This window comes from Saccoglossus kowalevskii, chromosome 22 (assembly GCF_978046115.1).
Source record: "Saccoglossus kowalevskii chromosome 22, keSacKowa6.1, whole genome shotgun sequence".
NCBI lineage: Eukaryota > Metazoa > Hemichordata > Enteropneusta > Harrimaniidae > Saccoglossus > Saccoglossus kowalevskii.
The window spans coordinates 7,123,932-7,139,164 of NC_140662.1; the positions used below are offsets into that span (position 1 = coordinate 7,123,932).

At 35.6% G+C, this 15,233-nt stretch overlaps 2 protein-coding genes across 2 annotated transcripts in view; both read left to right on the plus strand.

Annotated features, from left to right (window-relative positions):
- The window catches only part of LOC100372012 (uncharacterized), a 100,514-nt gene extending 98,103 nt beyond the window's left edge, over positions 1-2,411 (plus strand). The window contains exon 17 of the mRNA XM_085496143.1: positions 2,100-2,411. Within this exon, the coding sequence (XP_085352269.1) occupies positions 2,100-2,309 (210 nt within the window). The 3' untranslated portion in view covers positions 2,310-2,411. The remainder of the gene's footprint in view (positions 1-2,099) is intronic.
- A 10,695-nt stretch (positions 2,412-13,106) lies between these two features.
- Positions 13,107-14,120, plus strand: LOC146728647 (5-hydroxytryptamine receptor 4-like). The gene has a single exon (XM_085496144.1). It carries the CDS (start codon positions 13,107-13,109, stop codon positions 14,118-14,120), a length of 1,014 nt encoding a protein of 337 aa, XP_085352270.1.
- The last annotated feature ends 1,113 nt before the right edge of the window (positions 14,121-15,233 follow it).

The following is a 15,233-nucleotide window of genomic DNA, read 5'->3' on the forward strand; positions in this document are numbered from 1 at the left end:
TGAGCATATGACAGTGATACTGACACAGCGCAGACCCGCCGTAAATCTACCCAAAAGGTTGTCGATCGACCGGAACCCAGTACTCACCACTGTAAACATGCCCTCATTTTGTTTCAAAACAAATTTAAATCGAACATAAAAAACTACATGCTAATTTATGACACGGAGAACTCTCGTTTTTATTTTCAATGCAAAAGTAACGCTGAGTGGAAAATCAAAATGGCCGCCAATATTCCGGACACGTGAATATTTCCAGTGTTTTACAGGCTGTGGAAATAAATGTATTTTCTTGCTCTTGGAGTCTTGTCGGGACTGCGACTCCATTGTTTTCACTGAATCCGCTACATGGATAAGCAGATTTGGATTATAAACTAACTAAATGTTTGGATAAGTTAGCCAGCTCATCATGGGGTACGTTGACTATGTCACATGACTTTGATTGACAGTTTTGCATTTAGTAACGCGTTGGTTGATCCGTGGTCATTTCTGTCATTACTTGATCGAAATCTCAACGTACACGCTATTTGTGACCACAATCGTAACGTCACACCAAGGCTAGTATATTCATAGTCACACCTATCCATTTTTGATACAACATAGTGGCCGAAAGTACACCCAAAAACGCAATTTACTGAAAAAATATTTTGTGGAGCTGTGTACAGCAGCAGGACGCGTAACGAACTAATCCCTATTGTTTAGGGTTCCATTTATAGTCTACATGTGGGTTTAACCGTACAATAAACACACGTCAAGTTGACTGTACAGTGAACGTTCATCACATTGACTGAACAGTGAACGCTCATCACATTGACCGTACAGTAAATGCTCATCACATTGACCGTACAGTAAATGCTCATCACATTGACTGTACAGTAAACGCTCATCACGTTGACCGTACAGTAAATGCTCATTACGTTGACCATACAGTAAATGCTCATCACGTTGACCATACAGTAAATGCTCATTACGTTGACTGTACAGTAAATGCTCATTACGTTGACCATACAGTAAATGCTCATCACGTTGACCGTACAGTAAATGCTCATCACGTTGACCGTACAGTAAATGCTCATCACGTTGACCGTACATTAAATGCTCATCACTTTGACCATACAGTAAACACTCATCACTCATAAATGCTCATTACCTTGACCGTACAGTAAATTCTCATTACATAGACCATACAATAAACACACGTCACGTTGACTGTACAGTGAACGTTCATCACGTTGACTGTACAGTAAACGCTCATCACGTTGACTGTACAGTAAATGCTCATTATGTTGACTGTACAATAAACACACGTCATGTTGACTGTACAGTAAACACTCATCACACTGTCCTGGAGATCCAGGAAATTTAGTACTAAATTCACATAATCCAAGCTAATTTTAGTTTTTCTGTTGATATTCAAAGAAAGTCATTTCAACTTGCCAGAAAAAATCTCTAGCTGATTTGGAGAAAAAAAAACTAAAAAATGAAATATTTTAATGTCGTAGCCATCATATGTCACTATATCATTTGTGTATACTTTTCAGTTGTCCTGAAATGAACTAAATTTGAAAGTCATCCTCAAACTAACACAAATATTCAGAATTTTCAAAAACGAAAAGAAAGAATTTTTGTTAATCACTGTATCACTGAAACTAAATGATATGTCATGCATATATTAATGATAATAATATGTAAATAACTAATCAACCAACAATTTCCCAGCTGCCTTGGTGCAGTTTGTGTATCATAAAAGTTCTAATCATTTTACTTCATCTATGTTAATATGAAAGGTCGTTTTAGATCTGCATGTAGGATTGCTAAATACAAATAAATGCAAAAATAATGCAGTCCCCTTAACTCCCACAATTCCTTGGGGTATTCTCAGCTGATTGTTTTTCAGCTTTTCAGTTATTTTTACACCATAATTTATTTGTTAATGTTGGCCATTGCCATTTGCTCAAATGAAAAAAAATTGTGAATATTTTGGCATGTTTATTTTACGTAAGATGGAAAAATGTTAAGTGATGAAAAGTCATTTGGTTGTATGTCGTATAACATCACTCACTGTGTCCAACTCTCATCTTTGATATTGTCTATTTTTACAGGAAAATCATCTGAAGAATGGAAATAAGATTAGCCAGACTAACATTGTTGTGGAGGATGTTATCTGTGAATGTGAGAGTGACGACGAAAGTGAGCGAAAACACAGTGCTCGTGATCATACGTCTGAGGGAAGCAGTACACCTGAAAGATTGTCATTGAGTGATTCATTATATGACAGCTACTCGTCATCAAGTCATAGTCTATCCAGTTGATCAATGACAGCTCATTGTATGACAGCTACTCGTCATCAAGTCATAGTCTATCCAGTTGATCAATGACAGCTCATTGTATGACAGCTACCCAGCATCAAGTCATAGTCTATCCAGTTGATCAATGACAGCTCATTGTATGACAGCTACTCGTCATCAAGTCATAGTCTATCCAGTAGATCAATGACAGCTCATTGTATGACAGCTTCGCATCAAGTCATAGTCTATCCAGTTGGTCAATGACAGCTCATTGTATGACAGCTACCCAGCATCAAGTCATAGTCTATCCAGTTGATCAATGACAGCTCATTGTACGACAGCTACTCAGCATCAAGTCATAGTCTATCCAGTTGATCAATGACAGCTCATTGTACGACAGCTACTCAGCATCAAGTCATAGTCTATCCAGTTGATCAATGACAGCTCATTGTACGACAGCTACTCAGCATCAAGTCATAGTCTATCCAGTTGATCAATGACAGCTCATTGTACGACAGCTACCCAGCATCAAGTCATAGTCTATCCAGTTGATCAATGACAGCTCATTGTATGACAGCTTCGCATCAAGTCATAGTCTATCCAGTTGATCAATGACAGCTCATTGTATGACAGCTACCCAGCATCAAGTCATAGTCTATCCAGTTGATCAATGACAGCTCATTGTATGACAGCTACTCGTCATCAAGTCATAGTATCCAGTTGATCAATGACAGCTCATTGTATGACAGCTACCCAGCATCAAGTCATAGTATCCAGTTGATCAATGACAGCTCATTGTATGACAGCTTCGCATCAAGTCATAGTCTATCCAGTTGATCAATGACAGCTCATTGTACGACAGCTTTGCATCAAGTCATAGTCTATTCAGTTGATCAATGACAGCTCATTGTACGACAGCTAACCAGCATCAAGTCATAGTCTATCCAGTTGATCAATGACAGCTCATATTATTACTGTTTGTGTAAAAACAATATGTTCCATTGATTATTTATAGATAAGATATAGTTTTTGATTTCTGAGTTATTTCTTTTTTTTAGTGACTGAAATACTACCATGGTGCCAACAAGCAAAATTTAAATTTGTGTATACCTTGATTGTCAAAGTACTATGTAGTTAAAATACAAACGACCTGTAGATTCATGGGGCCAGGTACATTTTTTATGCAACCTACTGTTGACTGTACTTTGCATATTTTATTACAAAAGTGATTTGAATCTTTGAAAAAATATCACTGCCAGTATGAAATGCATTAGAAAACAACTCATAAAAACAAAGTAATTTGTTAATTGTTACTATGGAGGGTGCTATGACAATTAATGTGTTTCATATCACCGAAACACAACTATCAGGGCTTTTTCCAACCACCTTTATAAGTATGATGCAAGATTTTTTATAAGAATTCATCTTGCAACTAGCTGGGAATTCTACCCCCAGAATTATCCACCTATTCACCGGATGCAAAAAAATGATGTACTTAAATAATTCATCTCCACCTCTGTTGTCATAGTGACCAGTTCTCACGTTATATCCTTGATATAATCATTTTTATATTTCATACGTCTTTGACACTTGAAACCTTGGCTAAAAATAGATTTTATTTTGATATCACACTGCAATAAGCTGCTTTTTACTGGGGGCGCTCATTGACCTTTGAACTTTTGAACTTTGACCCTGTGAGCGCTAAAATTTTAAAAAAATCACTCTTTGCACAAAATATTTTTTTCTCAAACTTTCTATCAATAGGTAATGAAAGAATTATTCTATTTGGACTGAAAGAAATTATATTAAATTACTTAAAAATGTCCAAAATGTTAATTTTGGGAATAACTAAAGTATGCAAATAAGCATTATTAATAAAAAAAACAATCAGTCTTACCATTGTAAAAAAAGTATATTTTTGTTTATTTTTCAAGTATCAGTATTTTCACATTGCAGTTGACACACTGGATTTAGATACAAGATGTTTTGTATAATCCATTTCATTTTAGTTGTGAACCCCAAAATGTTCCTGCCTGTGAATATTTATTCAATATTTTCTATATTTTATATTTTTGTGCATGTACTCTTCAAACCTGAATCTTGTCTACTGGAAAATGTTATCTTATTGTACTTTTATAACATTGATTACTATGCATATTTTATGAAATGTACTTCCCTTATGCAGGACACTGGAAATTAATTTGCATAATTAACAGTAAAAGTTCTTTTTAGACAAAAATGCTCATATCTAATGCTGACGGATTTATAGTATATATACTTCCACTATGTTGATACAGTACTATTTCTCAACAAGTGTTTGTGTGTATGCTATTATCTGTCTCTCACATTTGAGAACACTGACCTTGATTAAACTAATTATAAAAGAAATGCAGATTAGAATATTTGTTAGTGAATGGTTAAGTATTTATTTCAGAATGAGGCTTATTGGTTCTAGTAGGCATTTTGAATTCTGAATGAGGCTTATTGGTTCTAGTAGGCATTTTGATTCAGAATGAGGCTCATTGGTTCTAGTAGGCATTTTTATTCAGAATGAGGCTTATTGGTTCTAGTAGGCATTTTTATTCAGAATGAGGCTTATTGGTTCTAGTAGGCATTTTTATTCAGAATGAGACTAATTTGTTCTAGTAGGCATTTTGATTCAATGTGAGGCTTATTGGTTCTATTAGGCATTTGATTCAGAATGAGGCTTATTGGTTCTAGTAGGCATTTTGATTCAATGTGAGGCTTATTGGTTCTAGTAGGCATTTGATTCAGAATGAGGCTTATTGGTTCTAGTAGGCATTTTGATTCAGAATGAGGCTTATTGGTTCTAGTAGGCATTTTGATTCAGAATGAGGCTTATTGGTTCTAGTAGGCATTTTGATTCAGAATGAGGCTTATTGGTTCTAGTAGGCATTTTGATTCAGAATGAGGCTTATTGGTTCTAGTAGGCATTTGATTCAGAATGAGGCTTATTGGTTCTAGTAGGCATTTTAGATTCAGAATGAGAGGCTTATTGGTTCTAGTAGGCATTTTGATTCAGAATGAGGCTTATTGGTTCTAGTAGGCATTTGATTCAGAATGAGGCTTATTGGTTCTAGTAGGCATTTGATTCAGAATGAGGCTTATTGGTTCTAGTAGGCAATTTGATTCAGAATGAGGCTTATTGGTTCCAGTAGGCATTTTAGATTCAGAAAGAAGCTTGCTGGTAGCCATTTTGCACCAGAAAGACACTGATTGGTTCTGGTAGGCTTTTGGGAGTCAGAAAGATTATGGTACAATTTTTTGAACTAGAATACAGCTAGTTGGTTTTGGTTTTAGAAAGAGGCTTGCTGTAGCCGTTTTAGAATAGCTAGTTGGGTCTCGTTGACATCAGAATGAATCTTGTCTGGTAGTCATGGATACAGAAAAGTGTCTGTCATGTGTCAAAGTGCACATACTATTTTGAATCTAGTAAAATTGTAATTATTTTTTTTACTACAATGTTTATAGGGAAACTTTCAAAGAAATAGTCTTGCATATAATTTAACAAATTTGCTCAAATTTACCGGTACCGGTAGTTGTTTTTATTGTCCTGATTGCAACATATGCAAGATCTATATTATAATTATATATCTGAAACATTATAATGGCAGGGACTTTGAAAACTATGCAAGTTTTGATCTATTTTAAATGCTAAATTTATATTATTAACAAATGTAATCTTTTGTAAAATTCAACCCAACAGCATTGTCATAATTTTTTTTTTAAAAATCAAAACTCCATATGTTATTTGCTTCAGACCTGAATGGGTTCTACCATTCTTTGATAGGGGTATAACTGGAATTGAAAGTATCGGTACTATATTTTTTGTCTAAGCACTACCTCACGCTTGATTTGCATATTTACATAATCATTCATTTTATTTATAGTCCCATATTCGTTTTTAAGCTGCAATATATTTTGCTACATTTGTAGTGTATTGTAGCAGAGCATATTCAATATTTAACTTATTTGTATTGTTTATTTTTTTTTTATTCCCCAGAAAGACTACTATGTTGTTTAATGAAAGAAAATTAGGTGTATTTCCAAGTTTTTAGAGAAAACTAATTTTTACCTGAAAGCAAAGTAATCAAATCACCATAGTGATTCTCTCCTTGACCTTAATGAAACGTATGTTAAATTGAAACTGTTGTTTTTTCCAAAAATGTTTGCTAATTATAAATGTAAAATGAGTGTGGTGATCAAGCTGCATATTAACCTTTTCACCACCAGACTTTCTAACCCAACTTTTTCTGCACTTTTTTCTTATATTCTTTTTAATATGAATTTGGAATATGAATCTGGAAATGAATTTTAAAAAAAAATTGTAAATTTTCGGTTTTACTAAAAAAATTGGATATTTTTGAAAGTGCAGACTATAAACAGGACTCTTTTGTGAATTTGTGATGAAAAGGGGGAACTGGTGGTGAAAAGGTTGTAATATATAAGAAACTGACTAGGTATGTGTGATTGTTTCATGGCGGGACATTCCCATACATCGTCTATCAGAAGCATCTTACCTTAACTGCAAATTAAATAAGAATTATGTATATTAATGAGACAGTAAATTAATATGCAGGAATTAAGGTGTCAATGCTGAATTGTACAATTTTTATTTCAAGCAATATCATTTATGTATTGAGTCCTGGCAATCCTTGCAGCCATGTTCGAATAGAATTGAGGCTTAATGGCCCGGGATACTATTTCAACCCCCAGAGCTTTTACTAGGTTGCTATGGGATCGTGAATGATATTCGTGACTTTTAAGCTGTGGCAACTGTGATTAATTAAAATGTGACTAACAGGATCAAAATGAGGCTAGTTGGTTGTGCTAGTAATTTTGAGATCAGAAGACAACTGACAGAACAGGCAGCCATATTGTGGCTGAAATGAGTCCTGGCAAATTATTCAACATTCTTGTGATGTCATTAGCTCTTGAAGATCTTTATTTGGAGTGAAATTGCAATGTTGAAATTCATTGAAGAAACCACCAATTAAAATGCAGATATATAATTGGAGTTGTGATGCAATGAACAAACATACTGCATTGTTTGTTTATAAACTCATGTTGTGTAGATCTAACATTAGAATTTTTATAAATAAGAAATTTAAAAAAGCAATGTTATTAATATGGAGAATGCAAATAATCTGCTGCAGTGACAAGTTTTGTACATATAATAAAACTGGCAATTAAGAAATTGTAATGTATGCATTAATGGGTAGATAATAAACTATCTATTTTATATTGATTTAATGTGTTGTCTTCATGGTATGTGTGTATTTTCCACTGATATATCAGAATCATTTGATTTCAGTTTTCAATGAAACTTGTTACTTTGTGTTCTGGGATCAAGTGCAGATTAGTTTTTGGTGGAATCTGTGCATATTAATTATCTAATCTACATAATAGCTAGCCGATTTTTGCCTGAAGTAAACACTGATCCATCTATTCTGATGCTGTGGATAATATGAAGTTATTGCGAGGATACCTCAAAGTATGCACGAAGACATTACAGCGGGAGTATCGACCAATGCGCAGCTGAGGTCGATACGACAGCGTACGTACTGTCTGAGTGCATACTTTGAGGTATCTTCGTAATAACCTTATTATTATACATCTTTTCTTTCCAAGGATACATCATGGGAATGCCGAAATCCAAAATTTTAGAACAGAATCAGCGAACTTCTGTGTGGAGTTCAGTCAAACCCTGATGGCAGCCATGTTTTTTTTTATTATTAGACGACACTTATGCACGTAATCATTCCATATTAGGAGTCGCATTTCCTTATATGGTAGGATGAAAATACCCCGTAAAATACCGCAAAATTACGACACACTGTAACTTATGATGTTACGGTGACCGATGTATAATAATGTGTAATAATGTGAATCTGTAGGTCATGAGAGCTCATTGTGCCCAGACTGACTAGATAAAGCTGTATGCATTGGTGACTGTGAGGTATTGTATGACCAAGGTAAATATGTATTGTTAACTTGAATACAATACAGTTAATTTTTGGAACGAAGGGAGAGGTAGGCAGAAGCTGCTGTCTGGATAGCTGGACTTGGCTTTCTCAGGGTAATTCTAATTTTGATGCAGAGCATTTAAATCATGTATTTTACCATTAGACAATTGTGACAACAATTCTGACCATTGCTGTGGGCAACCCTGACAAAGGGTGCAATCACAGACTACTTGTGAAAACCAAGAAGACAGTGTTACACTCCCTTTGCCAGTCTATAACACTTGGGACATTTTCTTTTCAGCTCTTTCCCTCTATTTTCACTGATACTACTGTTTTTGTTGAACATTACATCATAATACTGATAGCACCGTTCTTGCTGAGTCAGGTCTTTTGTGGTGGCTACTAGGAAACCAATCAAGGACTATACCTCCCTACATTGTGTTACTGATTATCACAGCGTGTCTGCGATGCCGGAGCTGTTTTATTTTCATACTCAATTCAGCACAGTGCTTTTCAGCGAACCTGACAAGTACTATGCTCCAGTCCTACCAACAAAACATAGTTCATTTATACCAGAGTTACTGGGGTATTACTGAATTTGGTGTCAGATACTTTCAATTAAGCCTTTGCCACAGTTAGCAGACTTTCTCTACCATGTAACCAACTAAATTCAGAAATAACAAATCTGCTATATGCACCATACTGGAGCATTTATCAAGGGGTTAACACACACACACACATACACACACACCCACACTACTGCTCTTCTGAGATCGTTGACTGTGTGCCTTTAGTGTTGGCATCACTTAAGCAACCTCTTTACTAGCTGTGGAATCATAGCCCTATGTTGCCGACCGCATTATTTACGTGACTGACTCTGGCCGGCCCATACGTCTATGTTCGACGTACAACTACAAAATTAAAAAAAAAGACGTCCAAATGAAATTGTTAGGGCGAAATTCGATTGTAGGTCGCACCAAAGAGCTACGGAACCGCAGCTACCTCTTTACAAGCCACACTCGTCCTGTTTTATCGTACCTTTGCTTACAACCTAGCCATCTTTCGAGCCCAATAAGTCACTTTGTGGAGAAATCACTTCTTCAGGGTTAAGTACCACCCCACAGTTGTTACTGGCTCCCACTTCAGCAGTATGGAGGGGTAAATATGTGTCCTATTTACACTTGGATATACAACTCAATTTAACACTGGCGTTTTACTGTCACCATCAAAGAAAGAAAGAAGAAGACCGTTGTCTTAAAAGCATCAAGCCAGGTCAGAAATTATATGGCATCTCCTACATTAAAATTGATTTTCTATGATTTTTGCTTTGCTTGCGAACAACATACTATGGTTGTCTCATCTGGCTGTAAAACAGGTGCGAATTGGAGTTGGAATGGCTCTAACTTAAAGGGCGGTGGTCATCGCGCCACGTCCCGTTCGATGTGGGACTCATAGCGACGTGTAAAATACATTGTTTATTTACATGAAATTCAAACACGCGCTACATCACCACCGCCCTTTAATATACATAAACATAATGACTCATTTCGCTTTGTCTCCCATGGCAGCCATTGCATTGTTCTAAGCCTAGAATCTACATTGATTGGATGTATCAGCGGCAAATCATACGTACTAGTATCCTCTTGTTTTTTGTCTGTACATAGTTTTTAGTTTAATCTTGTTTTTATTTGTTCTTAATTTTGTTTTTCTTTTGTTTATACAACCATAAAAACAACTTCTGTAATATGTTTTTTGTGTTGAATAAAATTATTATTGTTGCAAGGATCTCGAAAGCGATGATTGGGAGGCAAATTAGTCTGCAATGGCTACTGAGTGATATGAAATATGAATATTGCCTTTGATATTGAAAAATGTCAATATTGCGTCATGGTCTACAACAGGTGACAGTACACTACCTCAATTTTGGTATTATTTTACTCCCATCATGTGTGAAGCACAGAAATAGGAGTCTTTGCAGTTAAATAGTGCGGCTGTATGTGTGCCTGTTCTACTGATATCCATTTGGTTTTTGATGAAACTTGATGCATAAATGCTCTGGACTAATGCGTAGATACATTTTTTTATCTCTATGATATGATTAAGTTTTGGGTTAAATCCATGCATATTATTATCTAATTTGCATGATAATTAGCTAATTTTTAGCTGTTCATGACTGTTCCAATGACATATAAACTTGATGAAAATTGGTACATGTACATAGATGCTCTGGACAATGTGCAGATCTGATTAGTTTTGAGTAAAAATCCGTGCATATTTATTACTTAATTTGCATAATGATTAGTCAATTTATTTCATTACATTAAAAATTGGTATGAAGATGTCATTGGACAATCCACAGACCTGATAAGTTTTGGGTTAATATCCATGCATATAAATTACTTAATTTGTATAATTAGTCATTTTTTCGCAGTAATGAGAATAAGGGTGTGTAATTATATAACATTCATGACGTCATATGGGGGGGTTATAAACGTTATTCACCGTCTGTTATCTGACTTTGCGTGCCTACTGTCGACAAATTAGTGATGAAGAAGAACATACAGTAGAAGAGTGAGGAGCTGAAATATACATAGCATAGCAATTACTAATTATACTGTACAACCTGAGTCAAAGCTAATTTATACTTGACAACCAGGCAACATAACAACAGCATAACATTATGTTCAGACATTAGTAGCATATTACGGTATATTAAAAATAATTCATTTATTATATGCAGACGATTGACTTTATTCAATAGAAACCAAATTGGTCTGCGAAATCTCCGGAATGAATTACGTGATTACTAAAATAAGTTACTTGAAATGAATCTGAACAAAACTAAAATTATTGCGTTTCGTACACCCGAATGCTTGAAAATGAGTTTGGGATGGAATAGAAAATGTAACTAAATTGAATTTTCTATGTGCTAAATCGTCATAATCTGTTCTCTAGTAACCATTGAAATTTCCATAGCAACATGGTTCAACAGTGAAATGTAGCATATCACATGCGTTTCGCGCCATATAACAAATTTACTTGTTAAAAAGCGTAATTTCTTTTTTAAATTATTAACTACATGGTCTGGAATTTGGTTTGTAATATATATATATATTATAAGGGCATTAATTAATGACTACTTTTGGACACATGATTAATCCTCAATCTTAAAGCGCGGTGGTCGTCGCGCAGTGCTTGTTCAAATTTCATGTAAATAAACAATGTATTTTACACGCGTTGTATACGTCGCTATGAGTCCCATATCGAACAGGACGCGGCACGACGACTGCCGCCCTTTAAATGAAGTACTCATTTCCCACACTTGTCTCTTAGTGATGAAAATAAAATAAAATTCTTATCAGTTTTTTCTTACATCATGTTATTTAGTACTAATAGTGCATTCAATGTGGGAATAATTTAAAGCGGGGAAGTCGTCACCTGCGCATGCGTCAGATGGCCATAGCGTGTCATTGTTTGCAAACAAGCGTCTACCCATGAGATCTTGGCGTGTTTAGCGTGTGTTGTTATTGTCGCTTGACTCAATTCCCGCGCGTGCGCAGGTGACAACCCTCCCGCTTTAACGTTTACTAATTTTTAACAGCTTTAATTTTACCGAATTTTACTTCCGTTATTAATTTTAAACCGTTATTGAAAGTGTCCCTAGTCATCCACTATATGAAACACAGAGTAGCGTGCAAATGAAATAAAACGGGGAGTTATATGTTAATGGCGCCCTCAACGGCGTAATGTCAACGTCACCCCTGGTTATAATTACCATGTATTTGTTTGTTAAACTGTATTTCACTTATCATAACAAGAACGGTAACCGTAATTAAATAACAACTAAGTACAAGACTGACAAAATCGCTGTCAATGTTAAGACAAACACCCATTCTTCATTAACACCTTCTAAAATAATGACAGCCATCAAAATAACGCAAGTCACGAGAATCTCTGCCGATTACTGAGTGCCACGAGATTTCCGTTAGGTTTGGTAATTTGCGAAGACTAACTCGTGTCAATTTTCAAGTACCCAAAGTATACAGGTGACGTGAACTTTCGACAATCTTCGGCTAAGCTTCAAACAATGGACCGTAAGGTAATACATAGAACTTTTGATGAGCAAGATTAACGTCTTGAGATTCAACTCATTTAGTGGTGTCTAGTGGTGAAATGCAAGAATGTTATTCAAGTAACACAGGTATATGTTGGAGCCTTTAAAAGGAGTACACAGTTTCAAGTAAGAATATAAACAGTATTTGATTAGCAGATAATTACGTGTTAACACGTAAGGCTGCGGGCCAAATAAACATTTAATGGTCAAAATGTAACATCCCCCATGCTGTTGAAATCAGTTATAATTCCTGCAAATAATCGCATGAACCAATTAATAATGGAAATTTAATGGAAGTGTTGTTACGAGCTACAATAATTTGATAGCATATAGTGAACAATTGCTATCGGGTAGCCTTGAACGTAAACAAATTATATTGTGTGTCATTCGGTGTAAACTAACTTACATGGAGCGAACAGAATATGTGGCCATATTAGGTACATTCGTGATTAGGTTTGACAACAAATAATACATGTATTCAATTTGTCACAGTCATGAATTCGTAGGATATCATAAGATGCCATCTGATTGGTCGCTAAGGATGTCGCATTAATTGTATACTAGTATTTTACTGTTACCATTTTAGGATTCACTTTCGTTGTTAGATCGACTCTTTCCTGTTATAACGACGCTAATTCTAAACAACGTGCTGGTTGTTTAACTATCTAAATAGTTTGCGTTAGTTTGAAGAATTGTCTTTCACAAGAGTTCAGCACTGCCATGAATCTTTTGGATGAGTATCCATACCGAAACACAAGTGTATCAGGATTGGATCACAGTGTAATAGCAAACGTTATCAAAGTCACATTTATTGCTATTATCAGTGTTATTGGGATCATAGGAAACCTTCTAGTTATTGTAGCTGTCATATCGACTAAGCAGCTGCGTACAACGACAAACGCCTTTGTGGTGAACCTGAGCGTTGCCGACTTGATTGTATGCTTGCTACTCGAACCGTTCTATATCTTGACGATACTTGCCGGGAAGTGGCATTTTAGCGATATCGGATGCAAACTCTTGGCAGCTTTGACGGTGTCTACTCTCGGTGTTTCGATAATGACGCTTACAATCATCGCCATAAACAGGTATGTTTACATCTCGAAATCAGTTACGACATACTCCATGTTCTTCAACAGTCGGAAAAACTCGATCTTGATCGCATATTTATGGATCGCATCATTGGTCATTGGAAGTCTGCCTATGATGGGTGTCGGCAAAGCTGGTTACAACATCGCCCTACAGGGTTGCCACCTAGTACACGGTGATAATGACACATGGTTATACATGGTCGTCCTCATTGGAACCGTCTTTATGTCTATTATGTTAGCTTCGATCAGTTATTTCCTCACGTTCCGCCGTGTTAAAGAAAGTCACACGAGGATTGAGGCATCTATGGACATCGATAATGCAGGCGATGAGCGGAGACGATTTAAAGCCAGAAAAAGGCGTGACGAAGAATTGAGGTTATTGAAACAGCTTTGTATAGTATTTGGCATATTTTGTATATCGTGGCTTCCTTTCTCCATCGTTTACATCGCAGACCAGTATAGCACGTTACCGTATAGCCTCCACTTCGCCGTTACCACTGTCGCGTGGAGCAACTCGTCTCTGAACCCATTCTTATATGCGTGGATGAACAAGCGGTTTAGAAGAGCCTATGGAAATATTCTGATTTTTTGGAGACGCTCGAATGATGAGAACACCATTATAACGGTCACAGAGGCAACCCTGTGAAGAATATTACATTATGAAATTATGACATCGAGGCCTTTACAACAATACAATGTACAAACTATACTTCACGTTGAACGAACGAAAATAGCCAGAAATGTTGTCAACAACAGCTATTTTTTGAAAAACAATACATTATGTGTAAATTATCCTGTATTTCCTGGACAATACAACAATAGTCACTATGAATTATATACATATACCACGTTTTTTTGACATTAAACGCGATCACCCGCAACCAATATTCAATCAATAATTTTATAATTAATAGTTTTTATCAACACATATATGAGTATAATGAAGTCTTTGCCATGTACACTCAGTGAACCAATTAGGATCATTCATATTTCACGGATGACGTCTCTGTCGTTATAATGACATGTGCTTCACTGTATGCTAATGTATAAAACAATCAATATGCAATAATTGCATACAATTTGAGAAACTTAAATTACATCCCGCAATCCGCTGTTTTATTCATTATAAAGACATGGTTTATTCGCAAGGCTAAACTTTGTTTCACTTGTGAAGATTTGTATGTTAGGGTCATTGAATTTTACTTTGTTATCGTATATTGGAAAGGGGAATAAATCAATTGGTGTATTATGTATTTAATCAATAAAAGCTAATCCTGTGCTAAATGGTGTCATCAAATGCAAATTACCCACTACCTATCCTATTGAAAATTAACAGCAATTATCTTGTCACCGAGAAGCAGTCAGCATGAATTGTACATATTTAATTTGTTGGGCAAATAAAAAATTACGAACTGTCAATTATTGCGTGACAAAACGGGCTTAATAATTTACCGGACGTAATTGAGCCCATTATCAAGGCGATGATTTCCGTCTGAGATGAGTTATTTAAATAATAATGAATCCCCTACAACGCACAATTAGATGAGAAGAAGGGTCGATTTCAAGTTAATGTGTGTGTCTAGACAATATGACGCTGTAGAAGATGTGTTATTGTTGCTATAAATCAAAATCGGAATTAAAAATTAAAACTACAAGCGGCATCAGTGGGGCCCAAGCTATTAGAAATCTATTTAATAATTAATGAGGTCAACTGATTTTAATTAGGTTAGTTTAAATGATCTGTACCATTCAGTTGGTT

What these genes read in the sequence shown, in the direction of transcription:
- LOC146728647 (XM_085496144.1), top strand. Translation starts at nt 13,107, where the DNA reads ATGAATCTTTTGGATGAGTATCCATACCGAAACACAAGTGTATCAGGA.